General features: G+C 40.0%; 1 protein-coding gene across 1 annotated transcript; it reads right to left on the bottom strand.

The window, feature by feature from the left end:
- Positions 1 to 22,562: 22,562 nt before the first annotated feature.
- On the bottom strand, positions 22,563 to 23,522 carry LOC126062571 (olfactory receptor 3A2). Its single transcript, XM_049860255.1, has one exon. The coding sequence runs from the start codon at positions 23,508 to 23,510 to the stop codon at positions 22,563 to 22,565; it is 948 nt and encodes a 315-aa protein (XP_049716212.1). The 5' UTR covers positions 23,511 to 23,522.
- Between the last annotated feature and the right edge of the window lie 384 nt (positions 23,523 to 23,906).

Raw genomic sequence — 23,906 nt, 5'->3', positions numbered from 1 at the left:
CAACATTTCTGGAAAATATTTTAATAAAGATATTTGCATTTGAGGGAACAACAAGAGAAATACCAAAAGGAAACACAATTTCCCACTTGTTAAAGAAACCTTCTGGCTTCTTCAGAGGAGAGAGAGAGAGAGCACAGAAAAAATTTCCAAGGAAACCACCCCTAAGAGTTTGGGATGAATGTTGAGAAGGAAGTGATGCCTATATCTGGGGTTCTTTCGGGGTAATTGATATGATTGCTTGGGGCAGTGTTAAATGCTCATGGGTAGATGGTGTGGTAGAAAGGGAGGTGACAGACTCTCAAAATATTTTCTGATGTGTTAGCCCTCAAAAAAAGTGAAGAGAACTTTATGTTCATTCAGGCTGTTTGTGATGGCTAAGGTTGTGTGTCAACTTGGCTGGGCCGTGATTCTCAGTGGTTTGGCAGTTGTGATGTAGTTTGGCAGTTATATAATGATGTGAGCACCTCCATGATGAGATCTGATGTAAATAATCACCTCCATGATGGTATCCACTATGAACAGCCAATCAGTCGAAAGAGAATTTCCTTGGGAGTGTGGCCTGCATCTAATGTATATGGACTTTCTGGCAAAGTTAGCTGGCTTTTGCTCTGCTCTGGATCCTGCAATCAGTTCATTATCATCTGACCTTTGGTTCTTGGGATTTGAGCCAGCAGCCTACAATCTTAGCTGCAGACCTCGGATTCCCCAGCCCGTGCAGCTACTTGAGTCAAGCAAAGCCTCTAGTCTGATGCCTGACTCATAGACTTGGGAACTTCCAGGCCATTCCCTCGATACAAATCTCTCTCTCTCTATATATATATATTCTCTTCATTGGTTTTACTTCTCCAGAGAACCAGACTAAGACATTTGGTATCAAGAGTGGTTCTGGAGAAACAAAATTGTAAAGATCAGTTTTCTAAATTGATTCTCAAGTCTTAAAGATATTGATGACTCTGCTTACGGTAGTAAAAAGTTGTTGTTGTTAGTTACTGTTGAGTCTGTTCCGACTCATAGTGACCCTATGTACAACAAAATGAAATACTGCCCAGTCCTGTGACATCGTCACAATTGTCGCTATGTTTGAGCCTATTGTTGCAGCCATTGTGTCAATACATTTCGTTAAGGGTCTTCCTCTTTTTTGCTAACCCTCTACCTTACTAAGCATGATGTCGTTCTGCAGCTACTAGTCCTTCTGGGTAACATGTCCAAAGGATGTGACACAAAGTCTTGCCATCCTTGCTTCCAAGGAGCACTCTGGCTGTACTTCTTCCAAGGCAGACTTGTTGGTTCCTCTGGCAGTTCATGGTATATTCATTGTTCTTCACCAACACCATAGTTTGAAGGCATTAATTCTTCATTCTCTCTTATTTATTGTGTAGCTTTGGCTTGGTTAAGGTGCACCTTAGTCCTCGAAGTGATATCTTTGCTTTTTAACAATTTAAACACGTCTTTTGCAGTAGATTTGTCCAATGCAATAGTTCATTTGATTTCTTGACTGCTGCTTCCATGGGCGTTAATTGTGGATCCAAGTAAAATGAAATCCTTGACAACTTCAATCTTTCTCTGTTTATCATGATGTTGCTTATTGGTTCAGTTGTGAGGATTTTTGTTTTCTTTACATTGAGGTGTAATCCATACTGAAGGCTGTAGTCTTTGATCTTCCTCAGTAAGTGCTTCAAATCCTCTTCACTTCAGTAAGCAGAGTTGTGTCATCTGCATGTTGCAGGTTGTCAGTTAGTCTTCCACCAATCCTAAGGCCATGTTCTTCATGTAGTCCAGCTTCTTGAATTATTTGCACAGCATACAGATCATATAATTATGATGAAAGGATACAACTCTGACACACAACTTTCCTGATTTTAAACCATACAGTATCCCCTTCTTCTGTTAGAATGACTGGCTCTTGGTCTCATGAGCACAATTAAGTGTCCTGGAATTTCCATTCTTTGCAATGTTATCCATAATTTGTTATGATCCACACAGTTGAATGCCTTTGCATAGTCAATAAAACACAGGTAAACATCTTTCTGATATTCTCTGCTTTCAGCCAAGATCCATTTGACACAGCAATGATATCCCTTGTTCCAGATCCTCTTTTGAATCCAGCTTGAATTTCTGGTGGTTCCCTGTCAATGTACTGCTACAACCACTTTTGAATTATCTTCAGCAACATTTTACTTGTGTGTGATATATGTCTTCCTTCAATAACATCAGTTCTTGATCACATGCTACCTCCTGAAAAAGTTGGATGTCAACCAATTCTTTTTGACATAGTGACTCTGTGTATTCCTTTCATCTTCTTTTGATGCTCCCTGCATTGTTCAATATTTTGCCCATAGGATTCTTCAAAATTGCAACTTGAGTATTGAATTTTTTCTTCAGTTCTTTTAGGTTGAGAAACGCTGAGTGCATTCTTCCCTTTTGGTTTTCTAACTCTCTGTCTTTGCACATTTCATTATAATACTTTGTCTTCTCAAGCCGCCCTTTGAAATCTTCTGTTCAGCTTTTTTTCTTCATCATTTCTTCCATTAATTTTAGCTACTCAACATTCAAGAGAAAGTTTTAGAGTCTCACCTGACATCAACTTTGGTCTTTTCTTTCTCTCCTGACTTTTTAATGGCCTTTTGCTTTCTTCATGTGTCTGAGTTATTTAGTGCTGCTATAAGAGAAATACCACAAGTGGATGGCTTTAACAAAGAGAAATTTATCCTCTTACAGTCTAGGAGGCTAGAAGCCCTAATTCAGGGTGCTTGCTCCAGGGTAAGGCTCTCTCTCTCTCTTTGTTGGCTCTGGAACAAGGTGGTTCATCATCAATCTTCCCCTGTTGAGGAGCTTCTCAGAGCAGGAACCCCGGGTCCGAAGGACCCGCACTCTGCTCCTGGAGCTTCCTTCTTGGTCTCTTTGCTGGCTTCTCTTTTTTATATCTCAAAAGAGACTGACTGAAGATACAATCCAAGCTTGTAGATTGAGTCATGCCTCATTTACATAACTGCCTCTAAATCCTGCCTCATTAACATCATAGAGATAGGATTTACAACACATAGGAAAATCACATCAAATCACAAAATCATGGACAATCACACAATACTGGAATCATGGCCTAACCAAGGTGACACTCATTTTTGGGTGACACAGTTCAATCCATAACATCATGTATGAAGTCCTTGATGTCATTGCAAAACTCATCTGGTCTTTGGTCATTAATGTTCAATGCATCAAATCTATTCTTGAGATGGTTTCCAAATTCAGGTGGGATATAATCAAGGTTTTATTTTGGTTCTCATGGACTTGTTTTAATTTTCTTCAGCTTCAGCATAAACATGCACATGAGTAATTGACGACCTGTACCGCAGTCGGCCCCTGGCTTTGATCTGACTCCTTCCACAGATGTAGTCAATTTGATTCCTGTGTTTTTGATTCAATGAGGTCCACGTGTAAAGTCAGTATTTATGTTGTTGAAAAAAGGTATTTGCAATGAATAAGCCATTGGTCTTGCAAAATTCTACCATGCGATCTCAGGCTTCATTTCTATTACCAAAACCTTATTTTCCAACTACAGATTTTACTTTGTTTCCAACTTCTGCATTTCAATCACCATAATAATCAATGCATCTCCATTGCATGTTTGGCCAATTTTAGACTGCAGAAGTTGGTAAAAGTCTTCAGTTTCCTCATCTTTGGCATTGGCAGTTGGTGCATAAATTTGAACAATAGTCATATTAAGTGGTTTTCCTTGTAGATGTTTGGATAATATCCTATCACTGACAGTGTTATACTTCAGGATAGATCTTGAAATGTCCTTTTTGATGATGAATGTGATGCCATTCCTCTTCAAACTGTCATTTCCATCATAGTAGACCATATGATTGTCTAATTTCAAATGGCCAGTACCAGTTCATTTCATCTCATTAATGGCTAGGATATCAATCTTTTTGTGCTCCTTTTCATTTTTGGTGACTCCCAATTTTCGTATATTCTTACTTCATACTTTCCATGTTCTGATTACTAAAGGATGTTTGCAGCTTTTTCTTCGTATTTTGAGTTGTGCCACATCAGCAAATGAAGGTCCTGAAAGCTTGACTTCATCTATGTCATTAAGGTCGACTCAACTTTGAGGAGGTAGCTCTTCCCAAGTCGTACTTTGTGTGCTTTTCAACATGAGGGGCTCATTTTCCTGCACTGTATCAGACTCGAAGGCACAAAACAACAACATATCAGACAATGTTCCACTGTTATCTGTAAGGCTTTCATTGGTCAATTTTTTTCAGAAGTAGACCACCTGGTCTTCTTCCTAGCCTGTCTTACTCCGGAAGCTCGACTGAATCCTATACACCATGGGTGTACCTGCTGGTATTTGAAATACTGGTGGCATAGCTTCTAACATCACAGCAACATGCAAGCCACCACAGTATGACAAACTAACAGATGCATGGTGTAATGTATATGGATTTTCTGAAAAAGCTTTCTGGCTTTTACTCTGCTCTGAATCCTGCATTCAGCTCGTCATCATCTGACCTCCATTTCTTGGGACTTGAGCCAGCAGCCTGCCATCTGACCTGCCAATCTTGGGTTCGTCAGCCCTTGCAACTATGTGAGTCAGGAGAAGCCCCTAGCCTTGGGGCTTTCCAGCCTCTACAAACACATGAACCATTTCCTTGATATAAATCTCTCTCTCCCTACACATACATACATATATATATATATATATATATATATATATATATACACGCACATTTTTTTCTTTATATATACATATACACAGTTCATTGGTTTTGCTTCTCTAGATAACTGAGCCTAAGACACTCTTATAATCAGAGGCCATTAAACATGAAGAAGGGACTCAATATAAGAAAATGAGGGGGAAAATATGCTGCTTTCTTCTCTATCATAGGGCTATCTTCACTTCCTTCACTACAGTGTTACACTCTGGTGGCATCAGAAATTAGCCTCCTAGAACGAAGAAAACCAAAGACGTGAGGGAAAGATTAGACCAAAGAACTAATGGATCACAATTACCACAGGCTCCACTAGACCGAGTCCAGCACAATTGGTCGGTGCCCAGCTACAACCACCCAATTCATCTGACAGGGATCACAATAGGGGGTCCCAGACTGAGCTGGAGAAAAAAGTACAACAAAATTCTAACTCAAAAAAAGACCAGGCTTACTCATCAGACAGAGACTGAAGAAACCCGGAGAGTATGGCCCCAGACACCCTTTTAGCTCAATAATGAAGTCACTCCTTCAGCCAAAGATTAGACAGGCCCATAAAACAAAATGAGACTAAATGGGCACACCACCACAGGGACAAGGACGAGAAGGCAGGAGGGGACAAAAAAAGCTGGTAATGGGGAACTTAAGGTTGAGAAGGGGAGAGTGTTAACATGTCGTGAGATTACCAACTAAAGTCATAAAACAATATGTATATTGTTTAGTGAGAAACTTCTTTGCTCTATAAACCATCATCTACCCAACCCAGTGCCTTCGAGTCAATTCGTACTCATAGCAACCCTACAGGAAAGAGTGGAACTGCCCCATAGAGTTTCCAAGGAGCGCCTGGTGGATTCAAACTGCCAACCTTTTGGTTAGCAGCCGTAGTACTTAACCACTATGCCACTAGGGTTTCCAACCTTCATCTAAAGTACAATTAAAAAAAAGAAGAAAAAAGATATCAAAATTTCTCTTACTGTTAGTTATAAAAAGCATACAGAAGTAGGCGGGGCCAAGATGGCTGACTAGGTAGACGCTATCTCGGATCCCTCTTGAAAACAAGTGAATCGATCACATACATGACAATCTATGAACCCTGAACAACAAACACAGATTTAAAGAATTGGCCTGAGTGACAGAGACGGAGAACGAACAACTACGGGGAAGCAGCGACTGTTTTCGGAGCCTGGAGCCAGCGTCCCAGTCAGGTAACCTTGGCGCCGGACTTAGGACTGGGCGCAGGGGAGCTGAACATGACACCTGTGACGGTGCAAACACGGGGCGCAGCCCTAGTCCCCTGAACTGACCCCGGGAGGGGGCCCAGCTGGTCCGCGTAGGCAGCACAGCCATGCGGCTGGTGGGAGGAGAAGTCCCCGGGAGGCAGTGACCGGTTTTGGAGCCTGGAGTGCAGCATCCCAGCCAGGGAATCTTGGCGCTGGGCTTTGGACTGGGCACAGGGGAGCTGAACGCAGCATCTGGTCAGGACGCAAACACGGGGCGCAGCCCTACTCCCCTGAACTAACCCCGGGAGAGGGTCCAGCTGGTCCGCGGGGGCAGCGCGGTGACGCGGCTGGTGGGACAAGAAGTCCCCGGCAGGCAGCGACTGATTTTGGAGCTGGGAGTGCAGCGTCCCAGCAGGGGAACCTTGATGCTGGGCTTTGGGCTGGCAGCGGAGGATCTGACTGTGGCTTCAGCAGGACAGACCCTCGGGGACAATCTTCACACAGCCAGCACACATAGGCGACCCGCCCCTCGGGAATCTCAGATAAAATAGTCATCCCAAGCAAGATAAGCAACTTTGGCTATATTCCGGGGTGCTACTCTCTCCTGTTTTTCTGAACCCTCCCCTCCCCTTCCCAGGTGGCTTCAATAACATTGGAATTTCCTGAGCCAGAGGGAGAACAGCTCTGGCTCCTTGCCTTTGCTTTTCCCTTATTTATTTATTTTTTTTTTTGGTCTTTTCCTAACCCATTCTTCCAGCCTGAGAGAAGCAACCACAAAAAACCCAGGGACCAAAAATCCTTCCCTAATTGGACTAAAAACACAGAACCAGCTCCAGCCAAGCATATATGCTCCAAATCTCGGGCTTTCATCCTTACAGGGAACAAGGTGGCTGTTATAATGCAAAGGCAGTTCTGATAGGGATCTGACTGCATTTTTTTTAGCGGATTTACTGGAAAAACAAATTCCCCAGGTCTGATATCTCTGCTTATTCAACAGAGCCCTAACTGACCCACAACAGGGAACTGAGGGCTGAAGCTCCCCCCAGACCACCTAGCCTCTTGCCTTAGGGGTCTAAGGAGGGTGACACCTACCAATCAGTAGAGGTAATTGCATTGGGGGCCTAAGGTACAGCTGCAGAGCCCTCCCACCAAGATGCTATAGGAATAGAGACACACCTACCTCACTGACACTTGGGGGAAGCCTGTCAGCATCCTGCCCCCCTTGAGTGTGAACCCCAGCTGCTAATAGAATCTGGTGCACACAACTATCACCACTACTTCTCAAGGTGGATAGGTGTTAGGGTGCAGCACACACTTGATGACCCAAAATCAGATTCTACTCAAGAATAGTGAATAGACTCAGGCATATATATCTGGCAACAGCCCAAACCAGTTGGTAATAGGTCATAAGTAAGTCAAGGGCTACAACAAACAAGACAGCACAATCTAGTAGCCCATCCACGTATATTGAAAGAAAACAAAACAAGATAAGACTCAGTGAGCAAATATAGAATAAATCTTAGGGATGGCTGGGAGACAGCAGTCGATATCAAACCACATAAAGACGCAGACCATGACAGCTTCTACAACCCCCCCCCAAAAAAGAATCAAAATCTTTCCCAAATGAAGATACAATCCTGGAATTATCAGATACAGAATATAAAAAACTAATTTAAAGAATGCTTCAAGACATCAGGGATGACCTCAGAAATGAAATAAGGCAAACTGCAGAAAAAGCCAAGGAACACACTGATAAAACAGTTGAAGAACTCAAAAAGATTATTCAAGAACATACTGGAAAAATTAATAAGTTGCAAGAATCCATAGAGAGACAGCATGTAGAAATCCAAAAGATTAACAATAAAATTACAGAATTAGACAATGCAATAGGAAGTCAGAGGAGCAGACTCGAGCAATTAGAATGCAGACTGGGACATCTGGAGGACCAGGGAATTAACACCAACATAGCTGAAAAAAAATCAGATAAAAGAATTTAAAAAAATGAAGGAACCCTAAGAATCATGTGGGACTCTATCAAGAAAGATAACTTGCGTGTGACTGGAGTCCCAGAAGAGGGAGGGAGGACAGAAAACACAGAGAAAATAGTTGAAGGTCTGCTGACAGAAAACTTCCCTGACACCATGAAAGATGAAAGGATATCTATCCAAGATGCTCATTGAACCCCATTTAAGATTGATCCAAAAAGAAAAACACCAAGACATATTATCATCAAACTTGCCAAAACCAAAGATAAACAGAAAATTTTAAAAGCAGCCAGGGAGAAAAGAAAGGTCTCCTACAAGGGAGAATCAATAAGAATAAGTTCAGACTACTCAGCAGAAACCATGCAGGCAAGAAGGCAATGGGACGACATCTACAGAGCACTGAAGGAGAAAAACTGCCAGCCAAGGATCATATATCCAGCAAAACTCTCTCTGAAATATGAAGGTGAAATTAAGATATTTACAGATAAACACAAGCTTAGAGAATTTGCAAAAACCAAACCAAAGCTACAAGAAATACTAAAGGAAATTGTTTGGTCAGAAAACCAATAATATCAGATACCAGCACAACACAAGGTCACAGATCAGAACATCCTGATATCAACTCAAATAGGGAAATCACAAAAACAAATTAAGATTAATTTAAAAAAAATGCTCAAAACAGGGAATCATTGAAGTCAATATGTAAAAGATCACAATAATGAAAAAGAGGGACTAAATACAGGTGGCACAGAACTGCCATATGCAGAGGGATACAAGGCGATATAGGACAACACAAGTTAGGTTTTTACTTAGAAAAATAGGGGTAAATAATAAGGTAACCAAGAAGAGGTATAACAACTCCATAACTCAAAATAAAAGCCAAGAAAAACGTAACGACTCAACAAACATAAAGTCAAATACTATGAAAATGAGGATCTCACAATTTACAAAGAAAAACGTCTCAGCACAAAAAAGTAAGTGGAAAAATGAAATTGTCAACAACACACATAAAAAGGCATCAAAATGACAACACTAAACACTTACTTATCTATAATTACGCTGAATGTAAACGGCCTAAATGCACCAATAAAGAGACAGAGAGTCACAGACTGGATAAAGAAACACGATCTGTCTATATGCTGCCTACAAGAGACACACCTTAGACTTAGAGACACAAGCAAACTAAAACTCAAAGGATGGAAAAAAATATATCAAGCAAACAATAAGCAAAAAAGAAGAGGAGTAGCAATATTAAATTCTGACAAAATAGACTTTAGACTTAAATCCACCACAAAGGAGAAAGAAGGGCACTATACAATGATAAAAGGGACAATTGATCAGGAAGACATAACCATATTAAATATTTATGCATCCAATGACAGGGCTGCAAGATACATAAATCAAATTTTAACAGAATTGAAAAGTGAGATAGACACCTCCACATTTATAGTAGGAGACTTCAACACACCACTTTCGGAGAAAGACAGGACATCCAGTAAGAAGCTCAATAGAGACACGGAAGACCTACTTAAAACAATCAACCAACTTGACCTCATTGACTTATACAGACCTCTCCACCCAACTGCTGCAAAATATACTTTTTTTTCTAGTGCACATGGAACATTCTCTAGAATAGACCACATATTAGGTCATAAAACAAATCTTTGCAGAGTCCAAAACATTGAAATATTACAAAGCATCTTCTCAGACCACAAGGCAATGAAACTAGAAATCAATAACAGAAAAACTAGGGAAAAGAAATCAAATACTTGGAAAATGAACAATACCCTCCTGAAAAAAGACTGGGTTATAGAAGACATCAAGGAGGGAATAAGGAAATTCATAGAAAGCAACGAGAATGAAAATACTTCCTATCAAAACCTCTGGGACACAGCAAAAGCAGTGCTCAGAGGCCAATTTATATCAATAAATGCACACATACAAAAAGAAGAAAGAGCCAAAATCAGAGAACTGTCCCGACAACTTGAACAAATAGAAAGTGAGCAACACAAGAATCCATCAGGCACCAGAAGAAAACAAATAATAAAAATTAGAGCTGAACTAAATGAATTAGAGAACAGAAAAACAATCGAAAGAATTAACAAAGCCAAAAGCTGGTTCTTTGAAAAAATTAACAAAATCAATAAAGCATTGGCTAGACTGACTAAAGAAATACAGGAAAGGAAACAAATAACCCGAATAAGAAAGGAGAAGGGCCACATCACAACAGACCCAATAGAAATTAAAAGAATCATATCAGATTATTACGAAAAATTGTACTCTAACAAATTTGCAAACCTAGAAGAAATGGATGAATTCCTGGAAAAACACTACCTACCTAAACTAACACATTCAGAAGTAGAACAACTAAATAGACCCATAACAAAAAAAGAGATTGAAACAGTGATCAAAAAACTCCCAACAAAAAAAAGCCCTGGCCTGGATGGCTATACTGCAGAGTTCTACCAAACTTTCAGAGAAGAGTTAACACCACTACTACTGAAGGTATTCCAAAGCATAGAAAATGACGGAATACTACCCAACTCATTCTCTGAAGCCACCATCTCCATGATACCAAAACCAGGTAAAGACATTACAAAAAAAGAAAATTACAGACCTACATCCCTCATAAACATAGATGCAAAAATCCTCAACAAAATTCTAGCCAATAGAATTCAACAACATATCAAGAAAATAATTCACCACAACCAAGTGGGATTTATACCAGGTATGCAAGGCTGGTTTAATATTAGAAAAACCATTAATGTAATCTACCATATAAATAAAACAAAAGACAAAAACCACATGATCTTATCAATTGATGCAGAAAAGGCATTTGACAAAGTCCACCACCCAGTTATGATAAAAACTCTCACCAAAATAGGAATTGAAGGAAAATTCCTCAACATAATAAAGGGCATCTATTTTTTTTTTTTTTTTTTATGCAAAGCCACCAGCCAACATCACTCTAAATGGAGAGAGCCTGAAAGCATTTCCCTTGAGAATGGGAACCAGACAAGGATGCCCTTTATCACCGCTTTTATTCAACACTGTGCTGGAAGTCCTAGCCAGAGCAATTAGGCTAGACAAAGAAATGAAGGGCATCCGGATTGGCACAGAGGAAGTAAAATTATCTCTATTTGCAGATGACATGATCTTACACACAGAAAACCCCAAGGAATCCTCCAGAAAACTACTGAAACTAATAGAAGAGTTTGGCAGAGTCTCAGGTTATAAGATAAACATACAAAAATCACTTCGATTCCTCTACATCAACAAAAAGAACATCGAAGAGGAAATCACCAAATCAATACCATTCACAGTAGCCCCCAAGAAGATAAAATACTTAGGAATAAATCTTACCAAGGATGTAAAAGACCTATACAAAGAAAACTACAAAGCTCTACTACAAGAAATTCAAAAGGACATACTTCAGTGGAAAAACATACCTTGCTCGTGGATAGGAAGACTTAACATAGTAAAAATGTCTATTCTACCAAAAGCCATCTATACATACAATGCACATAGTCCAAATTCCAATGTCATTTTTTAACGTGATAGAGAAACAAATCACCAACTTCATATGGAAGGGAAAGAAGCCTCGGATAAGCAAAGCATTACTGAAAAAGAAGAAGAAAGTGGGAGGCCTCACTCTACCCGATTTCAGAACCTCTTATACAGCCACAGTAGTCAAAACAGCCTGGTATTGGTACAACAACAGGCACATAGACCAGTGGAACAGAATTGAGAACCCAGATATAAATCCATCCACATATGAGCAGCTGATATTTGACAAAGGACCAGTGTCACTTAATTGGGGAAAAGATAGTCTTTTTAACAAATGGTGCTGGCATAACTGGAAATCCATTTGCAAAAAAATGAAACAGGACCCATACCTCACACCATGCACAAAAACTAACTCCAAGTGGATCAAAGACCTAAACATAAAGACTAAAACGATAAAGATCATGGAAGAAAAAATAGGGACAACCTTAGGAGCCCTAATACAAGGCATAAACAGAATACAAAACATTACCAAAAATGATGAAGAGAAACCAGATAACTGGGAGCTCCTAAAAATCAAACACCTATGCTCATCTAAAGACTTCACCAAAAGAGTAAAAAGACCACCTACAGACTGGGAAAGAATTTTCAGCTATGACATCTCCGACCAGCGCCTGATCTCTAAAATCTATATGATTCTGTCAAAACTCAACCACAAAAAGACAAACAACCCAATCAAGAAGTGGGCAAAGGATATGAACACACACTTCACTAAAGAAGATATTCAGGCAGCTAACAGACACATGAGAAAATGCTCTCGCTCATTAGCCATTAGAGAAATGCAAATTAAAACTGCGATGAGATTCCATCTCACTCCAACAAGGCTGGCATTAATCCAAAACACACAAAATAATAAATGTTGGAGAGGCTGCGGAGAGATTGGAACTCTTATACACTACTGGTGGGAATATAAAATGGTACAACCACTTTGGAAATCTATCTGGCGTTATCTTAAACAGTTAGAAATAGAACTACCATACAACCCAGAAATCCCACTCCTCGGAATATACCCTAGAGAAATAAGAACCTTCACACAAACAGATATATGCACACCCATGTTTATTGCAGCTCTGTTTACAATAGCAAAAGGCTGGAAGCAACCAAGGTGTCCATCAGTGGATGAATAGTTAAATAAATTATGGTATATTCACACAATGGAATACTACGCATCGATAAAGAACAGTGACGAATCTGTGAAACATTTCATAACATGGAGGAACCTGGAAGGCATTATGCTGAGCGAAATGAGTCAGAGGCAAAAGGACAAATATTGTATAAGACCACTATTATAAGATCTTGAGAAATAGTATAAACTGAGAAGAACACATACTTTTGTGGTTACGAGGGGGGGAGGGAGGGAGGGTGGGAGAGGTTTTATACTGATTAATTAGTAGATAAGAACTGCTTTAGGTGAAGGGAAGGACAATACTCAATACATGGAAGGTCAGCTCAATTGGACTGGACCAAAAGCAAAGAAGTTTCCGGGATAAACTGAATGCTTCAAAGGTCAGCCAAGCAAGGGCGGGGGTTTGGGGACCATGGTTTAAGGGGACTTCTAAGTCAATTGGCAAAATAATTCTATTATGAAAACATTCTGCATCCCACTTTGAAATGTGGCATCTGGGGTCTTAAATGCTAACAAGCGGCCATCTAAGATGCATCAATTGGTCTCAACCCACCTAGAGCAAAGGAGAATGAAGAACACCAAGGTCACACGATAACAAAGAGCCCAAGAGACAGAAAGGGCCACATGAACCAGAGACCCACATCATCCTGAGACCAGAAGAACTAGTAGGTGCCTGGCCACAATCGATGACTGCCCTGACAGGGAGCACAATAGAGAACCCCTGAGGGAGCAGGAGATCAGTGGGATGCAGACCCCAAATTCTCATAAAAAGACCAGACTTAATGGTCTGACTGAGACTAGAGGAATCCCGGCGGTCATGGTCCCCAAAACTTCTGTTGGCCCAGGACAGGAACCATTCCCGAAGACAACTCATCAGACATGAAAGGGACTGGACAGTGGGTAGGAGAGAGATGCTGATGAAGACTGAGCTAATTATATCAGGTGGACACTTGAGATTGTGTTGGCATCTCCTGTCTGGAGCGGGGATGAGAGGATAGAGAGAGTTGGAAGCTGGCAAAATTGTCACGAAAGGAGAGACTGGAAGGGCTGACTCATTAGGGGGAGAGCAAGTGGGAGTACAGAGTAAGGTGTATATAAACTTATATGTGACAGTCGACTTGATTTGTAAACGTTCACTTGAAGCTCAATAAAAGTTAATAAAAAAAAAGCATAAGAAGTGAAAAAGTATATGGAACTGTGTGTGTGCTTGTGTATTACAGACTGGATAAGAAATTTTCAAGGAAATAAAAGTGTACAGTGATATGTAGGGATGGAGAACCTGAAATTTAATTTTTAGGAGTGACTCAGCCCCAACCTTCTCTGTCAAAATGGAGGAGACCCAGGGCTTTAGAGTGAAGTCTGTGATTTTCTTAGACTCAAAAGTAATAAAATAAATATAAAGCCTCAAATCTTTGCCATTTTGCAGGGTCTTGGGGGAGGTGGGAGAAATTAGCCTCCCAGGAAACAGGAAATAGATAGGGAGAGAGATAAGAAAAAGTAAACAACTCAAACTTGCAATGATGTCTTGTACTTTCTGGTACTTTAGACTTCAAAAGGGGGCTGTCTCTAGCCTGGCATTATGGGCAGGTAGTTAGGGCAGGAAATGTAAGCTCCACTTAATGGTGGCATCTCTGAGGCCTTGAAGACTTGCCCATATCCCCAAAGTTACTCAGGAAGCTATAAATACAGTTGGGACTAGGTATGGTTTGCCTAAGAGAGGCATTTGCTTTCCCAGATGTCAACAGCAAGCAGGGCCTTTGAGCAAAGGGAAGCCAACTCCCAGGCCTTCCTTGGACCAGGGCATGAGGAAGAGCCCCCAGAGGAGAGGCAAGAGGGAGAAGCTATCTTCAAACTCAGTTTCATAATGAATACCCAGGAATGTGGTGCTTTCTCTCTCAGGGCCTTGTTAGTGTGGGCAACTGGGACTATGTCTTAGGATCTCATAATGATTTTGGAAGTGATGGTAGAAGGGCTGTACTGTGCTAAAAGGACTCCTGGGAAGCTGCCTATCCATATATTTTCTAGACCAGTCCCTTGGAAATTGGGAGTCAGGTAGAGGTCACAGAACAATGAACAGAGAATGTGAGAAGGTTGAGGAGTGTGTTCCTTTGATTCCTATACCCACCTTTAGTTACTCACCCAACAGCTCCCCTCTCAAGAGAAAGCACTAGTTCTTCTCTCACCAGGGAAGCCTGGAGCAGTAGGAAAGCACAATAGACAGACCTCTTCTTCTGGTTATTCCACTTTGGACAAGCTCCTGAACCCCTATGGATCTCAATGTCCTCATCTGTGAAATGAGCATATCCTCCACCAACTAACATTGCCAAGAAGATTAAATGAAATAAAAGTCATTAAGTTGACAGGAGAGGTTTAACAATATTGCTACTGTCATACTAATGGATAATACTCATTAGTGTTTACATGTACATGGTAAATGTGTTCAGAACTTCATAAGTGTGAAATCCCTATCAATCCTCGCAATAATTCTATGAGGTAGATTGTAGCAAACATATCAGATGTTTTGACAAATATTTACTCAACCTTTCTTCTGATTTCACCCATGGCCAGGGTGGAAAGTATCCTGCAGACTTCCACTCATTGCAAGCTGATGGGGTGTAGTCTCTTCTCTGGGCTCCTCGGATGCTGTGAACAATGGAGGAGCTTACTCAGGCCAAGCACACATGGATCTCGGAAGTGTAGAGGGTACCTTGACAATGGGTGATAGAAACCAAGGGATTAAGGCCGGCCACCCCTTCTTTAGACAATCCTAAGAAGCATTCTATATGCTCTTGCACAATTAGGTTTCTGCTGTCCATAGCAGGGACTTTGGTAATTCACTCCTCAATCATAGACATTTTTTATTTCTCTTTCTCATTGTCTTCATAACCTCAGTCTTGCTCCCTGGGATTACCTCCCAATAGAAGCACACATGTATCTTCTCTCAGGATCTTCTTTCTTGGGAAGCTAGATAGTTGGTACTGGAAGTGTCCCCAGAAAGTACATCTGGATGGAATTCTGAACTGCACCATTCACCACTGCTTTGGGCAAGCGGGATTCATGATAACACTAGCATGTTATTAAGACTCACTTGTAGTAGGTTGGAATGAGGTACAAGTGGAAGGTGAACACTGGGTTATGTGTTAGCAGTAGCACATTAATGTTATGAAAACCGTGGCAATTATGAGAATTGTAGAGTTTTATGAGTAAAGGATTTTTTTTTTTTTTTTTTTAACTTCCTTGGAAGCCTTAAAGAAACAGAATGATCAGTTCAGGTCTGCCAATTTTCAATTCAGTGTATGTCGTAAAAGACATCCATGGCAACTTCTAGTGCAACATTAATCATTTGCAGTCATAAGGCAAACAGTGCTGGAGATCAGGGGTGGGGTTTAATTACAAGGTTGGCAGAGTTGCAAAGCAGGTTGAATGTGAAGCTTAGGCAGGTCTCCTATGCTAAAATCAGGGCTCCAATAAGGGAGGAGAGAGACCCTGAGTCCAGGAATGGGGATGGTTGAGTGAATGGATGTACAAATATTGAGCCCTCTGTTTCCCCTGAACCCTCTTGGCTGGAAGAAGCATCCTTTCCCCCTTACTGAAGAAGAGCAGCCTCACTATACCTGAGATCATGTAAAAAAATGAAAAATTATATTTTTAAAGGCCTCGTATATTGCAGATTCATCACAAGATTCTTCTCGCCCCCTTCAAGAATTGCTCCCACCTCCCCCTCAGTGCCTCCCGAACAACTAGAGTCAGGTCTCAGCATAGTCTGAGAATGGAAACCCTGTCTCTGATCCAAGAGAAAATAACTAGCTCACAGTAAAGAATTGCCCCACCTGGCTGTGGTGGCTGAATAAGGGCCCCCAAAGATATCCACATCCTAATCTCTGGAACCTGTGAATGTTGTCTTACAAGGAAAAAAAGGACTTTGCAGATGTGATTAAGTTCAGGTTCTTGAGATGGGGAGATTATCCTGTATTATTATCTGAATGGGCCCTAAAAATAATCACAAGCACATTTATAAGAGAGAGGCAGAGGGGAACTTGACCATAGAAGAGGAAATGGCAAGTAGAGATTGGAGTGATATGACCTCATGTAACCCAAGAAATGCCAGCAGTCATTATGAGTTGGAAAAGGCAAGGAATGTATGATTCTCTGGAGCCTCCAGAATGAAACTGCACTGCCAATACCTTGATTTTGGCCTTGTAAGACTCATTTCAGACTTCTGGCCTCAAGAACTATAAGAGAATAAATTCTTGTTGTTTTAAACCACTAAAGTTGTAGTGATTTGTTACAGTAGCAATAGGAAACTAATATGCTGGCAAAAACTCTCAGTTCCTCCATTTACTGATTGAGCATGTGAGAGAGAGGGAATGGAACAGAATATAAGGCTACATACAGAGAATTAATTGACAGTGGAGCACTTTCTCTTGACTCAGCATTTAACATCCTGGTGAGGGTACCTCGAGGTGGTCCTAATAAACTGCCAAGGTGCCCTTTGAAGTTTGAGAAAGATGATGGACTATATGAAGTGAGATGCATTGCCTTGGAAGAAGTCGAGGAAGGGTCCAGAAGACTCAGAGACCCTTATCTGAGATCCAAGGAACCACCACTCATTATGTTCTCTGGGAAGATCCTTACTAAGGAAATATGAAATGCACCGGTGAGAAGGACATTGGAATCTTTGAGAAGCTCAGTGGTAGCTGTTCTGTGTTTTTAATTTGCATTTCTCTGATGATGAGTGATGTCGAGCATATTTTCATGTACTTACTGGTTATTTGTGTATCTTATTTTGCAAAATGAAACATAAACTAGAGGAAGACAGGAAAAATATTAAGGAAAATGTAAAAACACTACAGAAAGTAAAGCAAAATTAAATACAGCATAACTGGAAAAATTCAGACAGGATAGGATAGTTAAAAATAAGCATAATGAAATAGAAAAGGAAGGAAAATGATAGATGAATGGACAGACAAAGGAGATCCAACATATATACTATTGGAGTCCCCAAAAGGAAAACAAAATAATGGGAAAGAACAACTATCTGAACATAAAATTTAATTTAAAAAATTCTAGAAACAATAGAGTACCTGAATTTACAGATTGAAAGGGCACACCTTGTGCCGGGAAAAACTGATACAGAATTGATTGAGGCCATTATAATATTATTAAATATTCGTGACTTGAAAAAAGGTTAGCCAGGTCAAAAAGATCATATCACCTCTATAGGAAAAAAATTAATCTGGCTTCTTAGCTCTCCAAATCAATATTTAAAACTAGAATATAATGAAAAAAATGCATGCAATGCATCCAAGGAAAGAAAATGTAATGCTAGAATGTTACAATTATCCAGATGATTATGTAAGTACAAAGATAATTAGGCAGTGCAAGAATTCAAGGAATATTGTTAACATCAGCCATTTTTGAAAATAGGAGTAGCTAACAGATGTCAGCGAACAAAGAGGAAAATGGGAAAACCACAGTATATGAACTGATAGTTAATTTTAATTTAACTATAGAAGTAAGGCTAAAATATTTGTGAAAACTATAGGTATAGAATAAAATACAAATATTTTAAAAATCTGACAAGATTAAAGGGTTATAATAACAGAAAGTGGAAGGGGATGGAAAAGAAAGGGTCGGAAGAATATAAATGTGCTTATTTCCTTATCTTTTATAACTTGGTGTTAAAAATATTAATTAAACCTGACAAATTGTGTAACAGAGGTATAAGTGCATAAGCCATTATAAAGGAAAAGATTAAGAAGATATAATCAAATAAATTTCTTGGTAGAGGAAAAACAGAATTGAAGGAAATAGATTAATTTTATCATTGCTTTTGCTAGGGAGTCAATATACATTGTCTAAAGACACACAGAGTTTGGGGACTATACAAAAAGTTATAAAGATAACCCTAGAACAACTCTTCAAATGGACGAAACATATGCAAAACAAAGTAAAACAAATAAGAGACCTTCTAGTGAATTTTTAAAGCAGCAAAAGCAAAATGCATAACATAATAGAATAGAATTAGAATTAAATTTACTGATAACAGTAAAATTGAATGGGTTAAACTCATCTAGCAAAAGAAAAGAATTTCAGATTGAATGTAAAAATCCAACTTTATCTTATTCCAAAATAGATAGCTAAAACAAAGCTAATCAAAAAGTTTAAAATGTAAAGGGATACTAGTCAAAAAAAGGTAGTCAAAAATAATGCAGGGGTCATAATTTTAATAACAGTTTAATCTGAATTTTAAAAAGACATTAAATGAGAAAAACAAGAACATTTTATAATTACAAAGGGTACAAGAAGATACAATAGCTTTGACAATGAATGCTCCATATACATAGTACTGATTGAAAAAACCAAACCCATTCCTGTAGAGTCAATTCCGACTCATAGCGACCCTATAGGACAGAGTAGAACTGCCCCATCAAGTTTCCAAGGAGTGCCTGGTGGATTTGAACTGCCAACCTTTTGGTTAGCAGCTGTTAATACTTAACCACTACGCCACCAGGGTTTCCAAAGTGCAGGGAGAAATAGCTAGAAACAGGGTAATAGTTGGTAGGCTTTATATCACTTACATTTTTAAATTAAAATATTATGAAAATTTCATATGCTCAATTTATATGTGTATATAAATTTTACAAGGCACAGAAAATAATGTAAAAAACATCCATATAAAGAATAACCAGTACCACTGGAAACTTTGTGTATTTCACCCCCTTCTGGAATAACCATGACCCTGAGTTTTTGAGTTCCTCATTTCCTTCCTTCCTTTCATGGTTTAATTACATACATATGTATCAAAAAATAAATACATTATTTATGTTTGCAAATGTTTGGAATTTAATGTAAATGGTATCATATTGTGTATATTCTTTTTAATTCATTTTATTGAGGCATAATTTACATACTATTTAACGAGTTTGGGCAAATGTATATACTAATGTACCCACCACCACAATGAAAATACAGAATATTTTTCTTACTGACAAAAATTTCCTAGTGCTCCTTTGCCCTCCATCCCTCCCTTCCCCACAGGACCCAGGGAACCACAGATCTGCTTTCTTTCATTATAAATTAGTTTGTATTTTCTAGAATTTCCAACACATTGGATCATTTACATGTGAATTCTTTCAATCAGCATAGTGTTTTAAAATTTATTCCTGGTTTTGTGAATGTCAGCAGTTTGTTCCTTTTATGGCTGATTGGTATTCCACATGTATCCATTCGCCTATTGAGGGATATTTGAGTTGTATGGTAGGCAGCTTCTAAAATGGCTGCCAATGAGCCTTGCCTCCTGGTATTCTTCTTTGAGTGCAATCCCCTCCCTGCTTTGTTGGCTGATTTAGAAACTTGCTTCTAATAAATGGAAGACAGTAGAAGGAATGGAACATCATTTCTGATATTAGTTTATAAAAGACTCCAACTTCCATCTTGTTCTCTCTCTATCTCTAGCTCTGACTTGTCTCTCTTGCTTGAGAGCTGCCCCAGTTGCAAGAAATGAAGGCAGACCCCATCCAGCAGCCAGCAAGGAATTGAGACTCTCAGTCCAACAACACCTGAGTGACTGAATCCAGTCAACAACCATGTGAATCAGCTTGGAAGCTGACCCTTCTCCAGTCAAGCTTTGAGGTGGCTATAGCACCGGCTAAAGAGTCCTGGTGGTGAAGTGGTTACTTACACTGCTGCTAACCAAAAGGTCAGTGGTTCAAACCACCAGCCTCCTCTGGAGAAAGATGTCAAAGTCTGCTTCTGTAAAGATTACAGCTTTTGGAAACCCTATAGGGCAGTCCTGTGAGTGTCACTATGAGTTGGAATCAACTCGAAGGCAATGGGTTTGATTTGGCTTTATAGCACTGGCCGACACCTTGATTGCAGACTCATGAAAGAATCTGAGCTCAAGGGCCCTGTCAAATGCTTTTGATGAAAATTTATCATCTAAAATGAGATACGATGTAAGTTTAAAATATATGGCAGATTTTGAAGACAGTATGAAAACACAAATGTAAAATATCTCCTTTGTAATTTTTTGGTATAATTACATGTTGAAATGATAATGTTTTGTTATATTGAACTAAATAAAGTACATTATTAAAATTAATGTCACCTGTTTCATTTACTTTTTTTTAATGTAGCTATAATAAAAATTTTTAATTATATATGTGTCTTGGAATAAATTTTATTGGATGACACTTGTAGATGATGACTTCTTCCTCCAGAAATAATGGATTTTTACTTCTGGAAGGCAGGAAAGATAGCAGTAGTAAAAATAGGAAGGAACATCTAGTAAAGACAGAATTGGGCTGATTCAAAGCTGAGTTTCCTTCTTTGTTAGGGATGGCCTATTTCCTATTATTTCTTACTCCTGGAATGTAGTAAATTGGAAGTCTCAAATAAAAACCTGGAATGTTTACCAACCTTTCCTCTTTGGCAGGATCTGAACTCCAATTTTTTCTACCCATCCCCATAACCTGCTAAAAACTCACTGTTTTAGCCTCTCAGAGGCACCTTCTCAACTCTTGGCTCCTGTGTTGGAATCACCAAATGCCTTGAGGTGGGAGGCAGAGCAACTGGCAATATCATTTCTTTGGGATTCTTTTCTCTTCTGAATCTTGGCCCCTCAATCCATCACTTAGCAGCTCTTTGATGACTCTCAGGCTTCTGAAAGCAGGGACATGTCTTTGTTTCACTAGGAGCAAGTGTCTAAAGCATCCCTTCTCAACGAGAGTTCCCTGAAAGGATTAAGGCCTAATGTCAAACATTCTATGTCATGAATTAAGTTCTGTTCAAGCTCCTCAGCTATAGTAGAGGGACAGAATTGCCGTAAGAGGGCAGTTAGCCTTTAGGGGAGTCTGGAGAGAAGACACAAGTCAAGAATGAGTGGACCAAAGGGTGGGTAAACAACAAGATGAAGAAATGCTGTCTTGGTGCTGTACTGACCTATGGACAAGGGACTGTTAGAAAGAGGCATCAATCCCAGGGATGAAATTTGTGGATATGCGTTTTCTGAGCTTGGAGGTTTGGGGGAGAAAATTAAGATACTAGAAAAGTTCATATCAGGTATTCTGCATTAAAAATTCTGAGGGCATGGTTGGAGCATAAATGAATATACTTTCAAAGGCTTTGTCATGTATGTGAGGAAGGTGAGGTACCAAAAAAGAGAGAAAAACGTGGCTGGGAATGGAGATGGGGCATTTCTTTTTGATTGTAAGATATGTCATGCATTCATTAATGTAGACTTCTTTCCCTCTGTAGATCCTATTTTCTACAAAATATCCTGTGGGATTCTTGCATCATTGTGAAGGGAAGTAGAAGAGAATTTTCTTATGGGTGAAAAGTAGACAGTAGAACAAAATGAACCTTGACGCTGCCATCTAATCTAGACGGAATGTCACGTCCTCTCAAGAAGGAAACTTTGCAGTGATATTCTTGGAGACTTAGGCTGTGATTAACCAGATTGCCCTTCCCTGCAGGACATTGCGGCCCAGGCCTATAGGGCTTTTGAGGCTTCAACTCTAGCCAGCAAATGAGCACAGCAGAAACAAGGTAGCAATGTGACCAGGAGGCTGGCTTAGCAGAACCTAACTACATAGCTTCCTGTCTTATTTGTTTTTCTGTTATCACCACGTGATATGCCATATATGATGCTACTTGCTGCAATTATTTTGATTCCCTTTATTAGAATGTGAGCTGCATGAATGCAGAGAATTTTGTGGCTCACTCCTCTATAGCCAGTGCCCTAGAAGTGTGTCTGGGTCATAGAAGTAATTCAGTACATATTTGTTGAAAGAATGAATGAATTCTTTCGAAAGGTAGTTTCCTTGTAGGTGGGACAAGCACTTAATGCAGAACTTCAGAAACCAGAAGATAGGGAAAAAAATGTCTATGGACAAATTTTCTTGGTTTTCTAGTCAAAAAAAAAAAGGCAGTAAAGGAGGAATTCTATCACTTCTCAGGTCAGTGATCGTCTTCCCACAAGTACCCTCCATAGAGCACCCTGAACATCAGGATTTCTGAGGCTATAGATGAGTGGGTTCAACATGGGGTTGATGACAGTGTTGAAAACCCCAACCCCTTTATCCTTGTCTGAAGCCTCCTCTGAACCGAACCTCATGTAGTTGAAGATACCTGTCCCAAAGAAGATGCAAACTACAGTGAGATGGGAGCTGCATGTGGAGAAAGCCTTCCTCCTGGCCTTCGCTGAACGAATTCGCAGAACTGCAGCTGCCACGTGGATATAAGAGGTGATGATGAGAACCACAGGAGTACCTGCCATTATGAAACCGACAGCAAAGAGAAGCAGCTCATTGAGTTGTGTGCTGGAGCAGGAAAGCTGAAAGAGCTGTGGTAGGTCACAGTAGAAGTGATTGACTTCATTGGGACCACAGAAGTTGAGAGTAGATAGGGCAATAGTGTGGGTCATTGCATTGGTGAAGGCACAAGCCCAAGACACGGCTACCAATAGCCCCTGGACTTCCTGGCTCATGCGGATGCTATAGGTGAGGGGCTGACAGATAGCCAAGAAGCGGTCATAGGCCATGGCTGTCAACAGGAAGCAGTCCATCCCAGCCAGAAGGTGGAAGAAGAAGAGCTGTGAGAGGCAAGCATCATAGGAAATTGTACGCTTGTGGGACAGGAGACGACCCAACATTGGAGGAACAGTGACAGTGATGCATCCAACATCCAACACTGACAGGTTTCCCAGGAAGAAGTACATGGGGGTGTGGAGTTTGGGCTCCACCAAGATGGCTGCCAGGATGCTGAGGTTGCCCCCAACTGTGCCCAGGTAGGCAAAGAGGAAGAGTACAAAGACCACCGAGTGCAGCTTTTCTGATTCCACTAGGCCCAGGAAGATGAACTCAGTAAGAGCTGTCTTGTTTGTCCCAGCTTCTGACTCCATGAGTCTTTGTAAAGAAATGTCCTGGTAGTGGAGGTTATCAGTCTACTCAATTTATCTATTCAGCATAAATGTCTTAAACCCTCTATGTGCGAAGCCCCATGGTAAGCTCCCAGTTGTCCAGGTAAATATTTCCCTTCTTCCCAGGCCACATCACCTCCATTTCTGCAATCCTTTATCTCTGCTCTCAGCTGAAATGTTCAGGGCCACCATTATCTTGTTCCTTCCCCCCTCTCATATCTGAAATTGACAGAAATAAATTAAGAGAAAAGCCATATTCCTCTTTGAATATAGCAAGATTGAGATGGAATTTCCCCATTTTTCTTTCCTGAGGGATCATTCCAAGCCAGTAAGAAGATTTCAAAACAGAAAAATTAGTTATATTTAAAAAAAAAAAAA

The sequence above is a fragment of the Elephas maximus genome, chromosome 19 (assembly GCF_024166365.1).
Source record: "Elephas maximus indicus isolate mEleMax1 chromosome 19, mEleMax1 primary haplotype, whole genome shotgun sequence".
Lineage (NCBI taxonomy): Eukaryota > Metazoa > Chordata > Mammalia > Proboscidea > Elephantidae > Elephas > Elephas maximus.
Note: the sequence above shows the minus strand (reverse complement) of the source record. Positions and strands in the feature narration are given on the sequence as shown.

Coding starts and splice junctions, on each gene's coding strand:
- LOC126062571 (XM_049860255.1), bottom strand. CDS start 23,510: ATGGAGTCAGAAGCTGGGACAAACAAGACAGCTCTTACTGAGTTCATC.